This window comes from Equus quagga, chromosome 2 (genome assembly GCF_021613505.1).
Source record: "Equus quagga isolate Etosha38 chromosome 2, UCLA_HA_Equagga_1.0, whole genome shotgun sequence".
NCBI classification, from domain to species: domain Eukaryota; kingdom Metazoa; phylum Chordata; class Mammalia; order Perissodactyla; family Equidae; genus Equus; species Equus quagga.
The window spans coordinates 132477267-132497690 of record NC_060268.1 but is presented as its reverse complement, the minus strand read 5'-3'; the positions used below and the strand labels follow the sequence as shown (position 1 = coordinate 132497690).

General features: G+C 38.9%; 1 protein-coding gene across 1 annotated transcript in view; it reads left to right on the top strand.

The window, feature by feature from the left end:
* Nucleotides 1-20424, top strand: part of REEP3 (receptor accessory protein 3) — a 52908-nt gene that overhangs the window by 8976 nt on the left and 23508 nt on the right. The window contains exons 3-4 of the mRNA XM_046652816.1: nucleotides 17519-17595; nucleotides 20258-20378. Coding sequence (XP_046508772.1) covers nucleotides 17519-17595; nucleotides 20258-20378 — 198 coding nt within the window. The remainder of the gene's footprint in view (nucleotides 1-17518; nucleotides 17596-20257; nucleotides 20379-20424) is intronic.

Below are 20424 nucleotides of genomic sequence, written 5' to 3'. Positions count from 1 at the left end.
TCCTTTTTGCTCGATTTTATGATAGAGTTTCTCAAGTTTATCTTCGAACTCTTCAATTGACCTTTTAATTTCTGCTCCTATGTGTTTAATTTCTAAGAGCTCTTTTTATTCTATAGATATTCCTTTTTCTATAGCATCCTATCCTTATTTTATGTTTAAAATATCTTCTTTTTTGTCTGAGGATATAAATGATAGATTTTTAGACATGTTCTCCTTTCTATATAGTCTCTCTTTCCCTTGAATTCTGCTTTTTTGTTTGTTTCAGCCTCTGCTTTTCATGTATGATTTCCTCAAATGTTGGATGATCCTTGGTGGTTTCTTCACATTTGAGTATTGTAATGAAAAGCTGATTGGAAGCTCTGCCCAAGAAGAGGCCTGCTGAATGTGATCTTCACTACAGAGTGATCTGACCAGGCAATTGTCTTTGCTCCTAGGGCTGCCATAAGGAAATACCACAACCTGAGTGGCTTAAAGCAACAATGATTTATTGTCTCACAGTTCTGGAAGCTAAAAGTGTGTGATCAAGCTGTGAACAGGGCCACACTCCCTCTGAAACCTGTTGAGAATTCTGCCTTGCCTATTTCTACCTTCTGGAGGTTGCTGGCCATCTTTTGTGTTTCTTACCTTTCAGCTGCAGCATTTCATTCACTCTCTCCCTCTGTTGTCACATGGTGTTCTCCCTTAGTCTGTCTGTGTCTCTGAGTCTCTTTTCCTCTTATAAGGGCACCAGTCATGTTAGTTTAAGGGCCCACCATATCCCAGTATGACCTCATTTTAACTCATTACATCTCAGTGACCCTATTTCCAAATGAGGTTACGTTCTGCGGTACTGGGGGTTAGAACTTTGTATTAGTCTGCTCAGGCTGCTATAACAAAATACGGCTCACTGAGTAGCTTAAACAACACAAATTTATTTTCTCATGGTTCTGTAGGCTGGAAGTCCAAGATTAAGGTGCCATCAGAGTTGGTGTTTGGTGAGGCCTCTTCCTTTTTTGTAGATGGCCACCTTCTCTCTGTGTCCTCACGTGGCCTTTCTTCTGTGCATGCATGGAGAAAGAGATCTCTGGTGTCTCTTCCTCTTATAAGGACACCAGTTCTATTGGATTAGGACCCTACCCTTATGACCTCATTTAATCTTTATTACCTTCTTAAAGGCGCTGTCTCCAAATACAGTCACCTTAGGGGTTAGGGCTTCAACATATGAGGTTTGGGGGGACACTTCAATCCATTGCAAACTTCAACATATTTTTCTGGGGGACACAATTCAGCCCATAACAACCATTTCCTTGGGAAATTATCAATAGCTGTCTCTTTAGGTATTTTCTGTTGTGCCAGTCAGATTCTTCCCTTCTGAAAGGTACTTGGTTGGTAGCATTCTGGCGGGAGATTGAAGATTGGGGCTTCTCAGTATTCAGTTTATAAACTTTTACTTAATCCTTTTTATCCCTACTCTCAGCCATGCCAGAGATTTGCAAATCCAGGGACCCTCTGATTCACCCTTTCCAGAGTGTAGGCCTAAGGGTTCCGCTAGAGGAAGGAGAGTCATCGAGAGACAGCTAAATTTGGAGGGCACCTAGGGGCCCACCTGCTCCTTAAGCTGATTTATAGCCATCCTTCCTATCTTTTGCCTTTTTTGCCCTTTTTGGCCAAGAATTATGCCACCAGTTCTTGAGCCTTTTGGGAGCTCTGCAATGTAGAGTTGGATTGCTCCTCAGTTTTTTTTACTGTCAGCTTAATACTCAGTTTTCTCAGGTCTCCTAAGTCATTTGCTACTCATCCATTTCCTTCCTAGCTGGAAAAATTTTCATACTCTCTTCCCTTCTATGTTCTCATGGACTTATGTCTTTTTCAAAAATCACTTTACTCTTGTTTTAATGAGATTTGTGGTAGGAGTGCTATTAAATGTGTATGTTTACCCAGATTTCCAAATGGACTTTTTAAGTGGGATACTTGTGGTGGAATTATACAGTGATATCAAAGAAAATTTAGTCTCTCATTAACATTGGTTTTTAAAATGTGTTCACATAGGGCATAGGTTTACAGTAGTAATACATATTACCATTTTTTCAATCCTTAACTATAATTTCAAAATCTAATTTTAGCTGACATACAGTAAATACATGTGCAGCTTGTCTTGAGTTATAGTTGTTTGTAAATCGAGTTTTGATAAATAAAATCATGATTTAAATGTACTTGGAATAGTTCGCTATCCTTTAATGAAGTAAATATACATACATTTACTTAAAGTGAAGTAAGTGATGATTATTCTTTGTAAACCTAATTTTCGTTGTCAGGTTAACTTATTTTATCTGTAATGCATATCAGTATATAACTTCACCGCTTAAGTAAGTGATGCTGTTGTAATTATCAAGTGACTTATACTCTTCCTTATGTTTTCTAAAAACAATTTCTTCAGGATCATCTCAGGATCATTACAGTAAATCCACTTTAGGAAACAAGTGTTAAGTTTGAATAAGATTGTATAATTGGGGGATTTTACATGGATGTTTAACATAGTTCCTTCTAAAATTTTGCAATGTGAATTAGAGTACCCCTTGACCTTTATGAAGTAAATTGAGAGCATTCTCACAATTTTCACGCTAAGATGTAGCTAGCCATCCACAGCTGTCTTGTCCTTTTCTAACTTCCAATGCAAATACTTTGGAAAACATACACGAAGAAAAGAAATTCTCACAGTAACGTTTAAATCTAAGAGGCTCAGTCAGGCTTTTGCTAATATCTAGGAAGAATTTTACTAACTGTAGTGCCAATGGAAATGAACTTTTAAAAACAGGGACAGAAACATTGTTTCCATTAAAGGAAATCTTGTTAAGTACTAAATTGGAGGGAGGCCTAGCCACCTCCACCCTAATCCCTAGTGATGGAACAGCTTAAAATCATAAAAGCTACGGCAACTGAAAACCTCAGCTGCCACCACCCTCATTGCAGGGAGCACCATGTTCAGAGGCAGCCAGTGTTCTGCCTCCCCCTTATCTATTCATAAACCATAACCTCACTACTTTGAAGAAAACCCCCAATAAATTCCAAAAGGGAGAAATAATTGCCTACAAGAGAAAATCAAAAGTGCAGTACTAGATTAATTCAAAAATAAAAATGACAGTAATACATATTATAATTTATAGTCTTGAATATCATAGCTTTAAAAACCTTTATTTTGAAAAGCAAGGAAGAAAAATTCAACACACAAAGCAAGAAAAATGTCAAAATTAAAATGATCGGTAAAGAAAGTAGGATGAATAAAGCAATAAAGAAGCAGAAAAAAAAATGAAAGCAAAATTGAGAGAATTACAATATCTAGGAGTTGTTCTCTTGAATAAGCCTAAGAGAAACACTTGAAATAGCTAAGGTAGGGAGAAGAGTAGAAAAAGAATTGACAAAATGAGAAAAAGAGAAGCATTTAAACAAGCAATGCTAAATTTAAGTGACAAAGAAAATATTAAACTACCTAAAATTTGTATTAAAAATGGAATATTTTCTAATAATAGCAGATATACCTGGTCTTTTCGCTTTTTCACTAAAGGTTACATTATTTATGTAGAAAATTCCCCCTTTTATGCAATACCAGAATCTACCTTTGGAATGTTCAGATATGTACATCATCTTTCCATTATGTAATTTTAGAAATATACTGCTTTACCAGCTACAGCTGTAATAATCAGATTGTCAGCCAGATTGCCATCACACTGTGAAAGGTCCTCCTAAAAATATAAAAGCTAGAGCTGTTCCTGAAGATTTTAGCTAAGTAAGAAAAATAAAATCTTTCCCTAAAAGCTCATGTAATTTTAAAAACTCTTGAAAGAGATGTAAGAGAAATGTAAGGAAAATGTAAAAAGGTGAAGTTCTTTTGAAAAACTATAAAAAGTGAATACATTGAATTATACAAATATATCAAATTTTCTCTCTCGGCTATCCGAATAAATATAGACTGATTCCTTTTCCTTAGACCACAGATACAGACTGCAGGTAAAATGGAAAAAATCTTCAAAAGGTCTTGAAAAGTCACAGAAATAGATTGAATTGAGTAGTTTTATTTAAAACATGATAATAACTTCTGAAGGTTTCCAGCAGCTAGCCTTTAAAAGATCTAATACTTCAGGTTTATTATTTTATGTACTTGTTAAGAAGAGTGTCAGAATAAATTATTGGAGCCAACTGGGGAAGTTTTGTCATTGACATGATGTTTGAATATAATTTCAATCAACATTGCATTTTCTCTGTGAGAGGCAGATTTAGATTTAGATTTGGTCTTAGGGAGGAGAATCTACAGACGCTTCCCCCTCGGGAAGGGAGGGAGTCTCCAGCAAGTGGTCAGTGTCCAGACCAATCTGCGCTGTTGGGACGGGGAGCCAACAGGGGTGTTCCTCGTGGAACTTTGGGGTGCAAGAGCCTTAGGCCACCCGTCCTCCAGCAGTCTGCTCAAAGCTTTTGTCTGCCCAACTGATGGCCATGAACAGTGCCTCTGAGAGGTGGGCTAAAGGTGCAGCTTTTTCTGTTTTTTGAACTTTTTGGTATCTTTTTTAACTGGTGATGTGCCTAAATAGTGTCCGAAAATGAGTACATTTTAAATGTTTATGGTGAACAAATGATCACACAAAACCTGAGTTCATCAACTTTTCCCAAAACCCAGAGCTCTTTGTTTATTCTCTTCGTGAATGATTCCACCTTCCTCTAGGTAATATTACCAGAACATATGCAGAGCAGCCTCTGCTGCAGAGCTTCTCAAACTTTAGTGAGTATTTGAATCCCCCTGAATATTGTTAAAATGCAGATTCTGATTTGGTAGATCTGGCCTGGCCTTGAGATTCTGCATTTCCAGCAAGTTCCCAGGTGATTTCAATGCTGCTGGTCTCTATAGATCAAAATTCAAGTAGCAAGAATTTTGTACATGTTCTCTAAGCCAGTTACACATAAAAAATACTCATGGAGCATGGAGCTTACCTTTTTTTTTTTTTTTTTTTGCTTTGTCATGAGGAAGATAGGCCCTGGGCTACCATCTGTGCCAATCTTCCTCTATTTTGTACATGGGACACTGCCACAGCATGATTTGATGAGCAGTGTGTGGGTCCATGCCTGGGATGTGAACCCATGAACCCCGGGCCACCGAAGTGGGGCTATGTCTGTAAATTTCCCTTTACAGTCATCCACCTTTCTTCTGCACCTTTCTCCAGCCTCTTTGTTCTTCTCACTGTGTTGACCCAGGACCTTCATGCTGTCCTGCACCCTGGCACTCAGCCAGCCCTTCCTTAGCCCAAGTGCCCCGTGCACTATTACTTGCCTGTCTTTCACTTGCCCAAATATGGACTTCAGCTCTCTCTGTGAGGTTGACTGCATGTGCTTTTCAAGGAAAGCAATTTGATAACAGGGTCATTTTCAGTCAGAGATTTATTCTCTTGGAGTTTTTTTTCTATCAGTTTTTGCTTCTCAGTAAGACCATGTGACCCCGGAATCATAAAGGCTGGTTCTTACTGTTTGAATGATTATTGTATGTTTAAAGTATGATGTCGTGCCTATAATATAAAGCTATAACTTGTATATAGACAGTGGTATCTTATCTGAAGAACGAAATTTTTTATTTACTATGTCATAGTCTCGCCAGTCACCTGGAGACAGAAGCAGACCTTGTAGTAATTAGGTTAGTTCTCTTGTAGAAATAGCAAGATGGAATTGACATGTAAAGATAGATGGGGAACTGAGGTACCTAGGTACCTAAGAAGTGGTGCCAGTCCTTGAGAATACCTCAAGTAAGAAACATAAATGGGGCAAGACTTTGAGAACACTAAGGGAAAAAGGAAGCTCGGATAACAATTTAGCATTGAAACTTGGATGACCAATAAGATGGCCATTTAATCCAGTTTATGCCTCTCTATCTGGATAGGCTCTTTCCCATGCTAAAATCCCAAGTTCTATGTGGTGATATTGAAAGTGAACTATGTCTCTTACAAATATTTATTATCTCAAATAAATCAATAAGACTTTAAATAATATTAAAAGTGAAATGTGGGACTGGCCCGGTAGCGCAGCAGTTAAGTGCACACGTTCTGCTTCAGCAGCCCGGGGTTCACTGGTTCGGATCCCGGGTGCAGACATGGCACCGCTTGGCACTCCACGCTGTGGGGGCGTCCCACATATAAAGTAGAGGAAGATGGGCACGGATGTTAGCTCAGGGCCAGCCCTACTCAGTGAAAAGAGGAGGATTGGCAGCAGTTAGCTCAGGGCTAATCATCTTCACAAAAAAAAAAAAGTGAAATGTGAATTCTCAGCCAGTGTGGATGGAGAGAGTTATTTTGGACTTAGAAGTCATTCTTTCCTAAATTCTGCTCCTGGAAACAGTTCCCATAAGCAGTTCCTGCTTTTTACATCTTCTTTTTCAACTCTCCTTTTTAATTAGTTATCTTCTAGTTTTTAAACATTTTTGCACTTTTTTCCTTCTCTCAAGCTCCTCAAACTACTAAGGTAAGGTATGAGATACATGGGGCTTCTGTGATTCAAGGACACTGGGGAAGACCAAAGCCATATTGTGATAGAAGTATACAATTCTATTTACAATCTGCCCCATTTTAATTTATTTAACACCAGATACGTCTGTATAATGTGATGCTTTCTCCTTCAGAGCAACAGGATATGCTGTGAGGTCTTTGGCAGTGGTACCCAGAAACTGCAGGTAAACCATGTTGCTGGGAGTTCAGGACCTGAAAGTGTCACTCCCCAACATCTGAGGCCTGAGGAGCTGTAGATTGTTAAGACATTCTCAAATGGGGCAGTGGAGGAGGAAGTACCCCAAAGCTGAGGAAGCCCAAATCAATTCTAGCCTAACATATTCCCCCCAACACATGCACTTTCTTTTAAAAAAAAAAAAAAAAAAAAAACACCTATTTTCAGCCATGGTCTCTGTTCACTTTGGATTGAACTTCAGCTAGCTTATTTTCAAGCATGCTTCTAACTTGGCACAGCTCTGGGAAAAATCCCATAACTGAGCCATCTGGGTTGGATGAAAGAGGGAGTTTTTCTATTTCATTTTTCACATTTTGTTCCTCTTTGTTTTTAATGAGGAAAAAGTCATTATGAAGTAACCAAATTATTGCATAATGTTAATGAAGCTGGAGAAATCTTTTCAACTCTATACTATTTCTAAAGAATTCTATCTTAGGAGGTCCCTCTGTTGTCCCTGAAATGTTGTATAGAATGGATGTTTGGATGAATTGACTTGAGTGAATAACTAATAATGCTCAAGAAATAAAGTTCTCTCTGGGTGGTCTGAAGTTCAGCAGTGTTTATTTCTTTTCAGATTCAGCAGAGGTTTTTTTCTGGTGAAGCACATTTTAGTATTTTGTGCTCTGTATTTACTTAGTGTGGTTATAATTGAAATCATTAGGCATATGCAATTTTTCATTTTTTCTTAAAGACCATCATTAATTGCTTTATGATTCAAAGAATCTGAAATTAAGAGACGTTGGAAAGTTGTTTGATCTCTGATAACTTTGAAAACAACTTTGACAAAATAGATTAATATGTTGTAAACTGCTGTTTGCAGTCCAGAGTTACTTGTTTGAATCCTCCATCAACTCAGACCTTAAAATTAAGAATCTAAGTAAAAGCCTTCCTCTGTGCTTGTTTACCCAGGCACAGAGTGCTAGGTCCTGGGAACATGATGATGAACAAGACAATTTCGGTCCCTGTTGGTTGTTACAATCAAACGACAGAGGCAGATGTTATACAAACCATTACACAGATGTGCTACAAAAGGGAAGTACAATGTACAAAGATTGTATCCAACCTTTGGAGGGGGCGGGGGCTGTTAGGGAAGGCTATCCTTTGGAAGTGAAGGAATTTCATTCATACAAGGCAAATGAATAATATGTAAGATATAATAAAATATTAGTAGTTATATGATGGATCAAACATTGTGCTGGTAATCAATATAATAGACCCTATTCTTATCCTTTTATGTATCTTCTTTCACTAATCCCTCTCATGAAAGCTTCTTGAGGAGAGGAAAACCTTGACATCCAAGTGTGTAACTATTTCATGTCAAAGGACTTTGTTTATAACAGGCTCTAAGTAATATTTATCAAATTATTATATCGTATTTTTTCTTTTCATTGTGCAAGCATAATTTGACACAGTTGTATCATTTAACATATATTATTGTTACTATAATTGCTATCATAATATCACACTGCTCATAGCATAGCAAGGATAAGTTATATGAAGATACAACTTAAGAAAAGTACTTTTGAATTAATATGCCATAACCACTATTATTTGTACTCTTATAAATCTACAGCTACATGCCTCCCCCCAGAACATGATATTCTCTTATATATTTGGGGCCTGTGCATTGTTCTCAACTTCTGTGATGGAAATCATGGGGATTATTTTACAGTTGCAATTCACTTTTTGTTTGCTATATTTGTTCTGGGATCTAAACGAGTTTTATAAAAATTTTGTCTAGGAATGTAAATCATAAAAACTTATTTTGTTGAAAAATGTTAAAAAATCATGAAATGAGCCCTCCTTTTCTTTTGGCATCAGGAATAGGTAAATGCATACCTGTTAAATGGAGCATGGACTTTTGATAGTAAATTTAGCCTATGAGTACACTCATTTTACAGTGTTCACTCAGGCTTAAAATATCCTCTAATTCCTTTGAGGGAGTAAAGCTTAAAACACCATCACATGACTGTCTGGGTTTCTGAAATGCTAAATCTTTATAAAAGCCTTGTGGATTTTGCGTAATAATAAAGCAAGTGCTGGCTTGTTAAGCAGAATAATCTGATCCATGCATTGTATAAACCAGAATGTAATTTTAGATACTGTGGTTTTCTATCACAGATAACTCCATACTTTTCAAAAGAACTTGCCTAATTACAAGAGTGTATTTTCTTGGAAATAAATTCATTTTGATATTTAAATGATTTTAAGATTCCATTTGAGGGATCTTTTATTTATAAATATTTTATTTTAAATTAAAATATCACATTTCTCTGCTCATGAAAAATATAGTGGGTAAAGTGTTCCAAGATAAAAATGATTACCATTTCATTGTGACTAATTCAAAAAAATTTATTACCAAATAATTAGGAAAAATGGAAATCACAATTTTGCTTATAGGTTGGACAAGTCACTAGTTCTTTTAATAAATATTTTTGAGCATCTGTTTTGGGCCAAGTACAGTACCAGACATTAGGTGCCCTTGGGAAAAAAAACAAAGCAAAGTAAGCAAAATAGACCATTAAACAACATTTTTCATTTAGTCTTCCCACGGACTTTTATGCACTTTATTCTTTGTATAGCTTGACCTACCACTCAGAATATGTTTACTGTAAACTTTATGCATATTTCTAGCAATCTTATTTATCTCAATTCTTCGCCTATTGAAAGTAGAAGGGGCTTGCCACTGAAGGCATGTATAATACATACTGACAACACAGATGATAACTAACAAATTCACACAGAAGCCACACTTGCCAAGGGGTCACAACAGTAATTTAAAATAATATTTTTCTGGCTCTGGCCCAATCTGCTACATGAGAACATCAGTCTTTCCTTTCCTCCAATTTCTTCCTAAATATGTCTGAGAATCCCCTGAGGGTATCTTAACCGGAGTTTCTTAAAATAGTAGTCCTCTTCTCCATTTCCAGGTCATTGGTCACCACCAACCAGGCATTAGCCATGCCACAGATGGCAGCCAATAGCACTATGATCAATGCCTACCTAATTCTGGAACCATTGCCTCTATGGCCTTGTTCTCTCAATCTCTACAGAGATTAGAGTAAAACCTTTCATATTAGGGTAAGCTAAGCTGCTATAATTATAATATGCAACAAAAATGCAATGGCTGAAGAAATATAGAAATATATTTCTCTTTCACATAGCAGTCCAGGTTAGTGTTCATTTCATCAAGGAACTCTCAAGCAACCGTTTAAGAACTGGGGCTCTGCCCATCTTCAACAAGGTTCCAAGGTTCCAAGGTTGCTCTGCTTCCTGCCCTCCCAGCCAGCAGAAGGGGGAAGAGCCTGTGGGGAGACACACCCACTTCCGAAAAGCCTCAGCTTTCTGTTGGTGAGAACTGGTCATGTGGTCCCACCTACCATCAAAGAGGGGCTGAGAAGCACCGGCCTCAGCTGGGCCACTCCCCAGGTACACCTCTGTTATTAGGCCTTCTTATGGACAGCAAGCTGTCATGTGCATCCCTCTCTTGTTTCACTGTCTTACACCTTTCATTGCAGCCAGAGCAGGTGAGGGCATTCTTGGTCACATAATCTATTCCATCTCTACCCCAGGCAAGTCCCTTTCCCATCCATATACATAACTTTTCTAAACCTTTACTCTTCTTCTCAAATCCACTGTCCTTCTCACCTATCCCCAGCCTTAAATGATGACCTGCCCTCCCACGGCAGAGTAAAAAAATAGACATTCTCGACTATGAACCGCTTCAACCCTCTTCCCTACACAGCCAGTCTTTTCTTCCTTTCCTCCTGTGACAGAGGAAGATGTATCCCAGCTTCTTTCTTGAGCCCACTCTTCTTTCTAATCTGTTCTTGTCTGTTTCATCCAGGATCTTGTTCTGTTAAGTATTCCTGCTTTCTCATAAATTGAATGTCATTATCCCCAGTAAAATGTTTGATCCTTGAGGATGTAAATATGCTTTTGTTTTGCCTCATGCTATTTTCTATTCCCCCTCTCCTTTTTTTCTTTTTAAACCAGATCTCTTAAAAGAGTAATTTATAATTTCTCATCATGTCTTTACTTCCTATCTACTGTCTGGCTTTTTGCATTGCTTATGAAAAGGAGCACACTAAGCTCTGCAGCCCCTATTCATTCAACAATTCACCAACATATATTTATTGAGCAGCTTCTGTGACAGGCACAGGGATTCAGCAGTGAACAAAATAAAATTCTTTGTCCTCTCGGAGTTTATATTCCAGTCAGGAAAGGCAGAAAAAAAAACATAAGTATTTGTTAGATGTGTCTATGGTGCATGATATGTGCTAAAGAGAAAAATAAGTCAGGATAAGGGAGTTAGGAGGACATTGATGTTTTAAACAAGGTGGTCAGGAAAGTCCTCTCGATAAATATTTGAGCAGAGGCCTGAAGCAAGTGAGAAAGCTGTCCACCTGGATAACTAGGGGAAGAGCATTTCAGGCAAGGAAACAGCATGTATGAGGCCCTGAGGCAGGAGCGTATTAGAACACAAGGGACAGTAAAAGGGCCCGTGTGACTGGAGCAGAACAGAGAAGGAGGAGGAGCAGCAGATGAGGCCAGAGAGGTAGGCAGTGCCAGATCCTCAGGGCCTTCTCGGTAAGAATTCTGATGGGGGCCATCAGAGGGGTTTGAGCAGAGGAATGACATGATTTGGCTTCTGTTTTAAGAACTGACTGCTGGGGACGAATGGATAAAGAAGATGTGGTACATATATACAATGGAATACTACTCAGCTGTAAAACAGAACAAAATCATTCCATTTGCAATAACATGGATGGACCTTGAGGGACTTATGTTAAGTGAAATAAGCCAGCGAGAGAAGGATAATCTGTGTATGACTCCACTCATATGAGGAATTTAAAATTATGGACTAAGAACAGTTTAGTGGATACCAGGGGAAAGGTGGGGTGGGGGCTGGGCACAAAGGGTGAAGTGGTGCACCTACAACATGACTGACAAACATTAATGTACAACTGAAATTTCACAAGATTGTAACCTATCATTAACTCAATAAAAAAAAATATCATAAACATTTACACTTTCAAATAAAAAAATGCATCAACAAAAAAAAAAAAAAGAGAGAGAACTGACTGCTGGGGCCGCCCGGTGGTGCAGCGGTTAAGTGCACACATTCCACTTGGGTGGCCCGGGGTTCGCCGGTTTGATCCCAGGTGCAGACATGGCACCACGTGGCACACCATGCTGTGGTGGGCATCCCACATATAAAGTAGAGGAAGATGGGCATGGATGTTAGCTCAGGGCCAGTCTTCCTCAGAAAAAAGAGGCGGATTGGCAGATGTTAGCTCAGGGCCAGTCTTCCTCAGAAAAAAGAGGCGGATTGGCAGATGTTAGCTCAGGGCTAATCTTCCTCAGGAAAAAAAAAAACTGACTGCTATATGCAGAGTAGATTCACAAAACCTAGGTGGTCAGTTAGAATGCTATTGCTATTGGAATAATCCAGACAGGAGATATCGTCATCTGGGCTGGGAAGCTATGTGTGTGGATGTGGTGAGAAATGACTTCGATTCTGGCTGTGGTTCAAAGAGCTGACGGGCTGTGCTGGGAACTTCCATCTGCCCCTCCAGTGGAGTTTCCCCTCCACAGTCCACATTTCTCCGCCTTGTTTATGGCCCAGGAGACTGATCAATACAGACTATGTCATCTCTGGCTTCCCTTTGGGTTTGGCTCCTGAGAGGCTCCTGCAGATCAGATGGCAGAATGAGCGTGACGTCAGAGTACTGTTCCCTCCACTTCCCCCTTGCCACCACCGAGTTATCGGTGCCTGTCTACGTGAGGCTACAGCTCTCCCCTACAGTTATCCTCTCTGATTCCAGGAAACCTTTCCCTCTCCTCCCTCCTTCACACCTAGGAGAAATGCCAGGTCCTGCTGTTGCTAGCTCAAGGGTGTGCCACTACCCTTTATTGGTTTTCCTGAACCTTGCCCACAACTTTATAAATAGTCCCTTTAGTAAGCTTTCTTCAGATTCTTGCAATCTTGACTCACACTGGGAGCTAGTGCATCAAATATAGTAAAAACAGCAGAACATTTGTTTTTTATCAGTTATTCACTCGTTTTTCTCCCAAACAAAATGTTAAATCCTTGAGGACAGAAGCTTCATGTTTCTGTTGCCACGACATGAAGTAGGTAGGGTTTGCTACAGTTGTATCAATGAGTGTTATATGTAATGATGCCGGCTGCATCATTAAGAGGTGTCTAAATTATGTTTCATATAGAGGATTAATCAAAAGTAGGATGTTTGTATCCATCTTAGTGCTTATAAGTATAAGCTTCACCTTGTTGGATAATGCAATTCCCTGGGATCAAAGAGACATTTAGGGAAAAGTTGGGTACAGCTTTCTTGTTACTCATTGTTCTCATGAAGAGATCTAAACAACAGTTTGTTGAATTTACCAATTGTTTCTGAACTGAAAAGAAATACTATTTGTTCCCACTTTCATAAGAACATAATTTTTACCAAATAAAGATGATGCCAGTAACCTTTTTTCCCAGCAACTTAAAAGGTGGATTGTGATTTATAAAGTTACCTGTAAACTTACTTTTATTTGCATAACATTTTAATGGCACTTATTTCTATTAGATTTGGTTATATGCATTCATAAGATTATCATTGTGATTGTTTTCCTGTGAATTTTTTGTTTTAGTATTGCATTTTGTTTTGATGTTTTCTGTTGATGTAAAGATTATTTTATTTTCACATGTTTAATTATAGTTATAATTTTGTGACTTGCTCTTTTCTTTTTTTTTTTTGACCTTCTTTCTGTTATTTCCTTTGGGCAAAACCTTAAACTGGAGGGTGAGCAGCCTTGAGGTATAGTTTAAATAAAAGCTTTGCTGAGTAATCATTTGGTATAAAATCACAAACAAATCCATTAATAGAAAAAGGAAAGCAATATCTTTTCAAGGTTAACTTTCTTTGTGGTTGCTCCCATGAATAACACGTGCTTATTGAATTCATTTAATTATTGCCTAGACTTCTTTATATTAAAGGTCTATATTTCTGGTAACGAGAATGAAAACTCCATAAGTTTAAGAGAGGAGATTGTCAAATAATTTATTCGTTAAAACCAGGGAGTATTGCTTATATAAAATTGTAGCCAATATCCCAGGAAAGTGTCCAGGAATACCCTAATGATTGGTGTGGTTTGTTGTTTTTTAACTAAAAAGTCCTGGCCGCCTTCTTCTCCTTTTTTTGTTTTTGACATTATTAAATATTTTCACAACCTAAACAATGTTTTGTTTTTTTAGAGAGAAACATATATTTTAAAGCACTTATTTATTTTGTGGGATTTCAAATTAGTTTAAATTAATATAAATTATAATTGATTTAAATTAACACTTAATATAAATTAATTTATATATTAATATTAATTGAGTTATTAATAACCGAATAAGCACTTGACTTTACTGAAGCGAGAGTGCTTTTGGAATCTATGGGGCATGTAGCAGCTCTAATCCATTCGAGAACTAGTCCACGAAACGGCAGACCCTTTCACCTCTACTCGACTGTATTACCAGGTAAATTATGACGCTTTGTGCAGTATTATTTATAGTTGTTATCCATTTGGAAGGTCACAACCGTAATGATGGCTGTGAAATAATGAAAAATAACAAGCATTGACTTAAATAATTTTACTTTTCTGAAAGTTTCCTAAACTTTCTATGAGAGAGACAATTTAAGCCTCCACTTTCCTGGGAAAGAAGGTGACAATGTTTACACTGAAATCCCTGTGCTGAGTACAGGAGAGGGAGAGAGAACAGAAAAGATGGGTCTGAAGGCAGCCACTTCTTTGAAAAACTGCCCTGAACACAGGCTTCGACGTGGACTGCACCTCCTTCAGCCATTTCCCAGCTCACACAACTTACTTATTTTGGCCCTCAATAAAATGGGAGGAGTTTACGGCAGTATTTGTTTTCAAACTCTGCCTCATGGAGCACTAGGGTTTCTTGGCGTCTCCTCAGGAGTCCTATGGTGGGCAGAATGGGAGGCCCACCCAGAGCAGTGTCTCTTGTAATTGTTTTATAGTTTTTTCCAGTAAAGGGTTGTACAGTTTTTAAAAGTTTGGTCACCTCCAACGTCCCTTCTAGCTCTATAAAAGCTCATCATTCTGTTTACAGTCTTTTTTCTTAATTTCTTTTTGGGGGGAGGCTTATAGTCAAACAGGGTAAAAGATAACCTGTGTTGTGAACACAGTAGAGAGATGCAAGTACTAAATTAGTGTTTGGATTTGGAAAGGCTAAGTGAATGAACTCATGAGAGCATCACTTTCCTTTAAAAGGGAGGGGTGGGGAGAAAATATACATAGGATTTTAACCCTGGAAGAATATCCCCATACTTGGACAAAAGCTTGAAATTGGCAGCAGAGAAGGATTTAAGAGAACTCATGAAAAGTGAAAACCTGACGAGAACTTCTGGCCTTTTTTAAAAATTTGAGATGATAATCTTATAAATCAATTTTCTCATTTCAAATATAGATAATATGCCCTATTATTTGCTTTGGGCAGATTTTTTAAGCTTTCAGGAGTCTCTATGAATTAGAGTAAATTGGTATTATTCGTATTTTACAATACATTGCTTCAAAAGTTATTCATAGCTATTTTTAATGTTTGTCCATGAAAACAGAAAACCGTAAAATCTACTTGAATTGTAGTTTCATGTTGTCTCTGGAATATCCAAACAGGCATCTGTATTTAAAACTAAATAGGTCAGTTTTCGAGCTATTTGTGTACCCTAAATTTTTTTTGTCATCTCACTGGGACGAAAACGAGGGAAGTAGTGGTTATTCTTGGACCTCACGTTCAGCAGTTCCTTACAATTTCTTTCTCCACATGGTATAATTGGCTCATAGCACCAATTCCAGTGTCAGGCAGCCTGGATTAAAATTCTGGCTAAATGACCTTGAGCAAGTCGTTTTACCTCTCTGTGCCACTTTTTCCATATCTGTAGTGGAAATAATTATGTTTCCTACCTTGTAATGTTGTTGTGGGGAGTAAATGAATTAATACATGTTGTGTACTTGGAAGGGTCCCTAGCCCATAGTTGGCATGGTTTTGTGTATTAGCTATTATAGTATTGAGCAGAAGAGGAGAGATTTTAATCCTAAATGAAAGTCCAGCCTACTTGAGAAATAAGAGAGTCTATATACTCTGGTAGGTGGAAGGGTATAAATTTGGAGGAATGAGTTCAAGAAAAATTAATCTGGCAGCATTCTGTGGAAAGGACTGGTACAAATTGACACCAGAGTCTCAGGAACCAGTCAGGTTGCTCTGTTCCAGGTAAGAGGTAAAAACGTCCTGCACTACTGTCTTAGTCCACTCAGACTACTGTAACAAAAATACATAGACTGGGTGGTTTATAAACAACAGAAATTTATTTCTCACAGTTCTGGAGTCTGGTAAGTCCAAGATCAAGGTGCCGGCAGACCCAATGGCAGGTGGGGACCTACTTCCTGGTTTCTGGACAGCCATCTTCTCACTGTGTCCTCACATGGTGGAAGGGGCGAGAGAGCTCTCTGGGGGCCTTATTAGAAGAACACTAATCCCATTCATGAGGGCTCCACCCTCATGATCTCATCACCTCCCAAAGGCCCCACCTCCTAGTACACATTTGGGGTTAGGATTTCAACAGATGAATTTGATTTGGGGGACGGGGCGGGGGGGGGTCACAAACATTTGGTCTCTTGTAGCAACCATCATAGTATTGGAGTAGAAAGAAAAGGATGTGTGAGACATTACAGACTTATATGCAGGGAAAGAGGAAAAAACACTAACCTTAGACTTTCCAGCTGGGTGACTAGCCCTATGGCTGTAACAAACCCAGAAATGTTCTTTGGTTTCTGAACAGTTTCTATATATTGAGAAATAAGGAATGCAAAATTTAAAAGACTAATAAAGATTAAATGTGGTCATATTTTACATTATATTATTTCTATAACAAATAAATAGCAAATAGGCTTCATAAAGAAGCGTGCAGATAAGAATAAGATCTGTTAAGGCTGGCCTGGTGGCGCAGCAGTTAAGTGTGCACATTCTGCTTCGGTGGCCCAGGGTTCGCTGGTTTGGATCCCGGGTGCAGACCACTTGGCAAGCCATGCTGTAGTAGGCGTCCCACATATAAAGTGGAGGAAGATGGGCACGGATGTTAGCTCAGGGCCAGTCTTCCTCAGGAAAAAGAAGAAGATCGACAGCAGATGTTAGCCAAGGGCTAATCTTCCTCAAAAAAAAAAAAAAATCTGTTAAAGAATTCTCCAGTTAAGGAAAATAGATCCAGGGCTGGCCCCGTGGCCAAGTGGTTAAGTTCACACACTCCACTTCGGTGACCTAGGGTTTTGCTGCTTCGGATCCTGGGTGAGGACATGGCACTGCGCATCAAGCCATGCTGAGGGGACATTCCACATGCCACAACTGGAAGGACCCACACCTGAAAAAAATACACAACTATGTACCAGGGGGCTTTGGAGAGAAAAAGGGAAAAATAAAATATTTTGTTTTAAAAAAAGAAAAATATATCCTATTTTTCCAATTCTTTCATTCGGATTCCTACATTACATTGTATCAGACCTGGAGATTTGTTATTCTTTGATTCTTGTATCCCAAGACTATCGATGTAATGATGTGAGGAACTTAGACATAAAACCTGTTGAGAATTAAACCATCACCTTCTGCGTTTGATCCAACATACCAGGTATCTAGAAATGTATATGACATATATATAATTATTCAGAGTTGCATATAATTTTAGTATTATTTCATAAGGATTTTTATTATTTCCAGGTTCGATGGATGATGTACTGGATTGTTTTTGCTCTCTATACTGTGATTGAAACAGTAGCAGATCAGACAGTTGCTTGGTAAGTTCTGGTATTGAGAAAGGGCCAGACTATAGATTCTATAGACTCATTATCATGTGTCCTGAGTTCTTCTCCTGTTCTTACTGTTAACTAAGTGAATTTGATCTAGTTACCTACTTACCCAATGCCTCATTTTCTTCATCTGGTTTCCCCATAAGAACATCTCTTTCCTTAGAGGCCCCCTCAGAGAAAGGCAGCTCATTCTTCTCCCCATGTGCCACTCCCTGCCCACCTCCCACACACCTCCCAGTATCTTGCAGTAGAGACACTTGGCTGTCATTTGTCCTTTTTCCACACTGATGACTTCAGGCTATTCTTCCTTATCACGTCCTAAACAACTCCTCTTTTGAAGCCCACAGCATCTGGTTTTAGCACTCCCTCCCAACCCTTAAAACTCTCATCTACAAACATTCAGACCGTATGACGTCGACATCCATGGGGACGCCCACTCACCACCAGCTCCTTAGCCCCTCTATTCCAAATAGCTGAGACAACATTAAATTCAAGCATCTTTATATCCTCAAGTATTTAACATTTTACTGAGGAACAGTACTTAATGGAACAACTTGAACCTCCTTGTCCTCTGTTTCAGTGGTGCTTTTTCATCTAAACCTTGCCGTCACTTCGAGAAGCCCTCCTCTCAAAGTCTTTAAACTTACTATTTGCCAGTATCTTCAGTTGCCCTTGCTGCACAAACCTTCAGCCTAGATTAGCCCTTCTTTACTTCTTTACCTGTGCTACTAAATGCAGCCGATAAAACCAGTCAGCTGCTCATATAGGTATCAATTTGAACTTCCCCATTCCCTTTACTTCCATTCCCTCCTGTATCTGTTTCAGACATTTGCTGTTCTCTCCTTAAACTGTCTTTCTGACTTTGCTGTTCTCATCATATTCTCACAGCACATTAGGTCACATTGGATTGCTAGAAAAAAATAGAAGTCATCAGACTTAAATGTTCTTAACAACCTGCCCTTATTTATGAACTTCTCTGTATCTGCACCCATCTTTCTCTTCTGATTTGAAATGTAAGTTTTCCTTCCTCTGTCCCAAAGCTCATTCATTTACCTGTTAAGTTTTTGGTTTAGGGGTGTTGGGGAGGGTTGCTTGTTTGTTTGTTAAGTGGCAGAACACAGATTCCAAACCATGCCAGGTGTCTTAAGTTTCAAAGGTCTCTTTGAAGATTTCTCATTTTTTCCTATTGCAAATGTCACATATATACATTATTAAAAAGTGAACAATATAGGGGCCACCTGGTGGTGTAGTGGTTAAGTTCGCGCACTCTGCTTCAGTGGCCTGGGGTTTGCTGTTTCGGATCCAGGGTGCGGACCTAGCACCACTCATCAAGCCACGCTGTGGCAGCATCTCACATAAAATAGAGGAAGATTGGCACAGCTGTTAGCTCAGTGACCATCTTCCTAAAGCAAAAAGAGGAAGACTGGCAACAGATGTTACCTCAAGGCCAATCTTCCTCACAAAAAAAAAAAAAAGGCAGAAAAAAAACAGTGAACAATGTAGAAAAAGTTTACCACTAACAATGAAAGTCCAGGAAGTCCTCTATAGTTGCACTGTGGCAGAGACCCTTTGTTGACTACACAGTAGTCATTCCTTACTGCCCCCAACCCATGTGCCTCATCAGAAGAACCCAGATTTGTTCATTTATCATGTATCCCTAATACTTCATGGACCACAAGATGCTAGTCCCCTCATGATGTATTAGTTAACTTTTGCTGTAACAATGAACAACTGTAAAAGCACAGAGGGTTCAAAAAAAAAAAACATTTATTTATTGCTCAAGCTACTTGAGGGCAAATGATTGATGGCTGCAGTTTTGCTGGGCTCAGCTCAGTTTTAAATGTCTTCTTGTTTCAGAACCATGGCTGAGGAAGCAAGCTGTTCTCATGGCAGAAAGCTAAAGTTTAAAGCAAGAGGTTGGAGGTGTTGGAGTGAGGGCATTTAAAGCTTCTGTTGGCATGTGACACAGATCACACTCACACTCTGTTAGCCAAAGCAGGTTCCATGGCTAAACCCACAATCATTGCTTGAGGAAGTGTACTTGGCCTACAGGGCCCTGCAGAGTCACATGGAAAGGACATGGGTGTATAACCCTAATTCCCAGTCTGTTGCAGTGGTAATCCCATTCCCCTTGACATAAACAATGTAGGTCTGCACAATGCTGCAATTCTGGCCAAATGAGAGTGGAGGGGAAGTTTTCCGGGAGTTCTGAGAAAGAGAAGGCGATATGTGTTTGAGGTAACATTGAGTACTTGGAGCATATCAAGTTGAGTCCTGATGCTCAGAGGTGGGTCAGGTGGTATAGTTGGGCTCTGCAGACAGGGTGAGTGTACACGGCTGCCCTGGTTAAATGCTATTCATGCCCTCTCTGAACTGCTGCAGTCAGCTGGCAGCTTGCCCATGCTTGCCTAAATGGAGGCATCTTGTACTGGAAGGTGTGAATCTCTTTGGGATCAGGTCGCTCTTTTATTAACTGATCTATAGCTACTGAGGTTAATTTGTAGATTCAACCGTAGATGTTTCCCTGATCACTCACTTTTAAATGTGAAAACTTAACACAGTGACTGAACTTTCTAAAAAGCTTTGTTGTGATTTCCTCATTGTTTGTAGTTTATTTTCACCATGGTTTTTTCGATTTTTTTCTTGTTAGGTTCCCCCTGTACTATGAGCTTAAGATTGCTTTTGTCATATGGCTGCTCTCTCCCTATACCAAAGGAGCAAGTTTAATATATAGAAAATTCCTTCATCCACTTCTTTCTTCAAAGGAAAGGGTAAGATATATAAATTATTTCCACAAATCATTTGTTAGAAATGTAC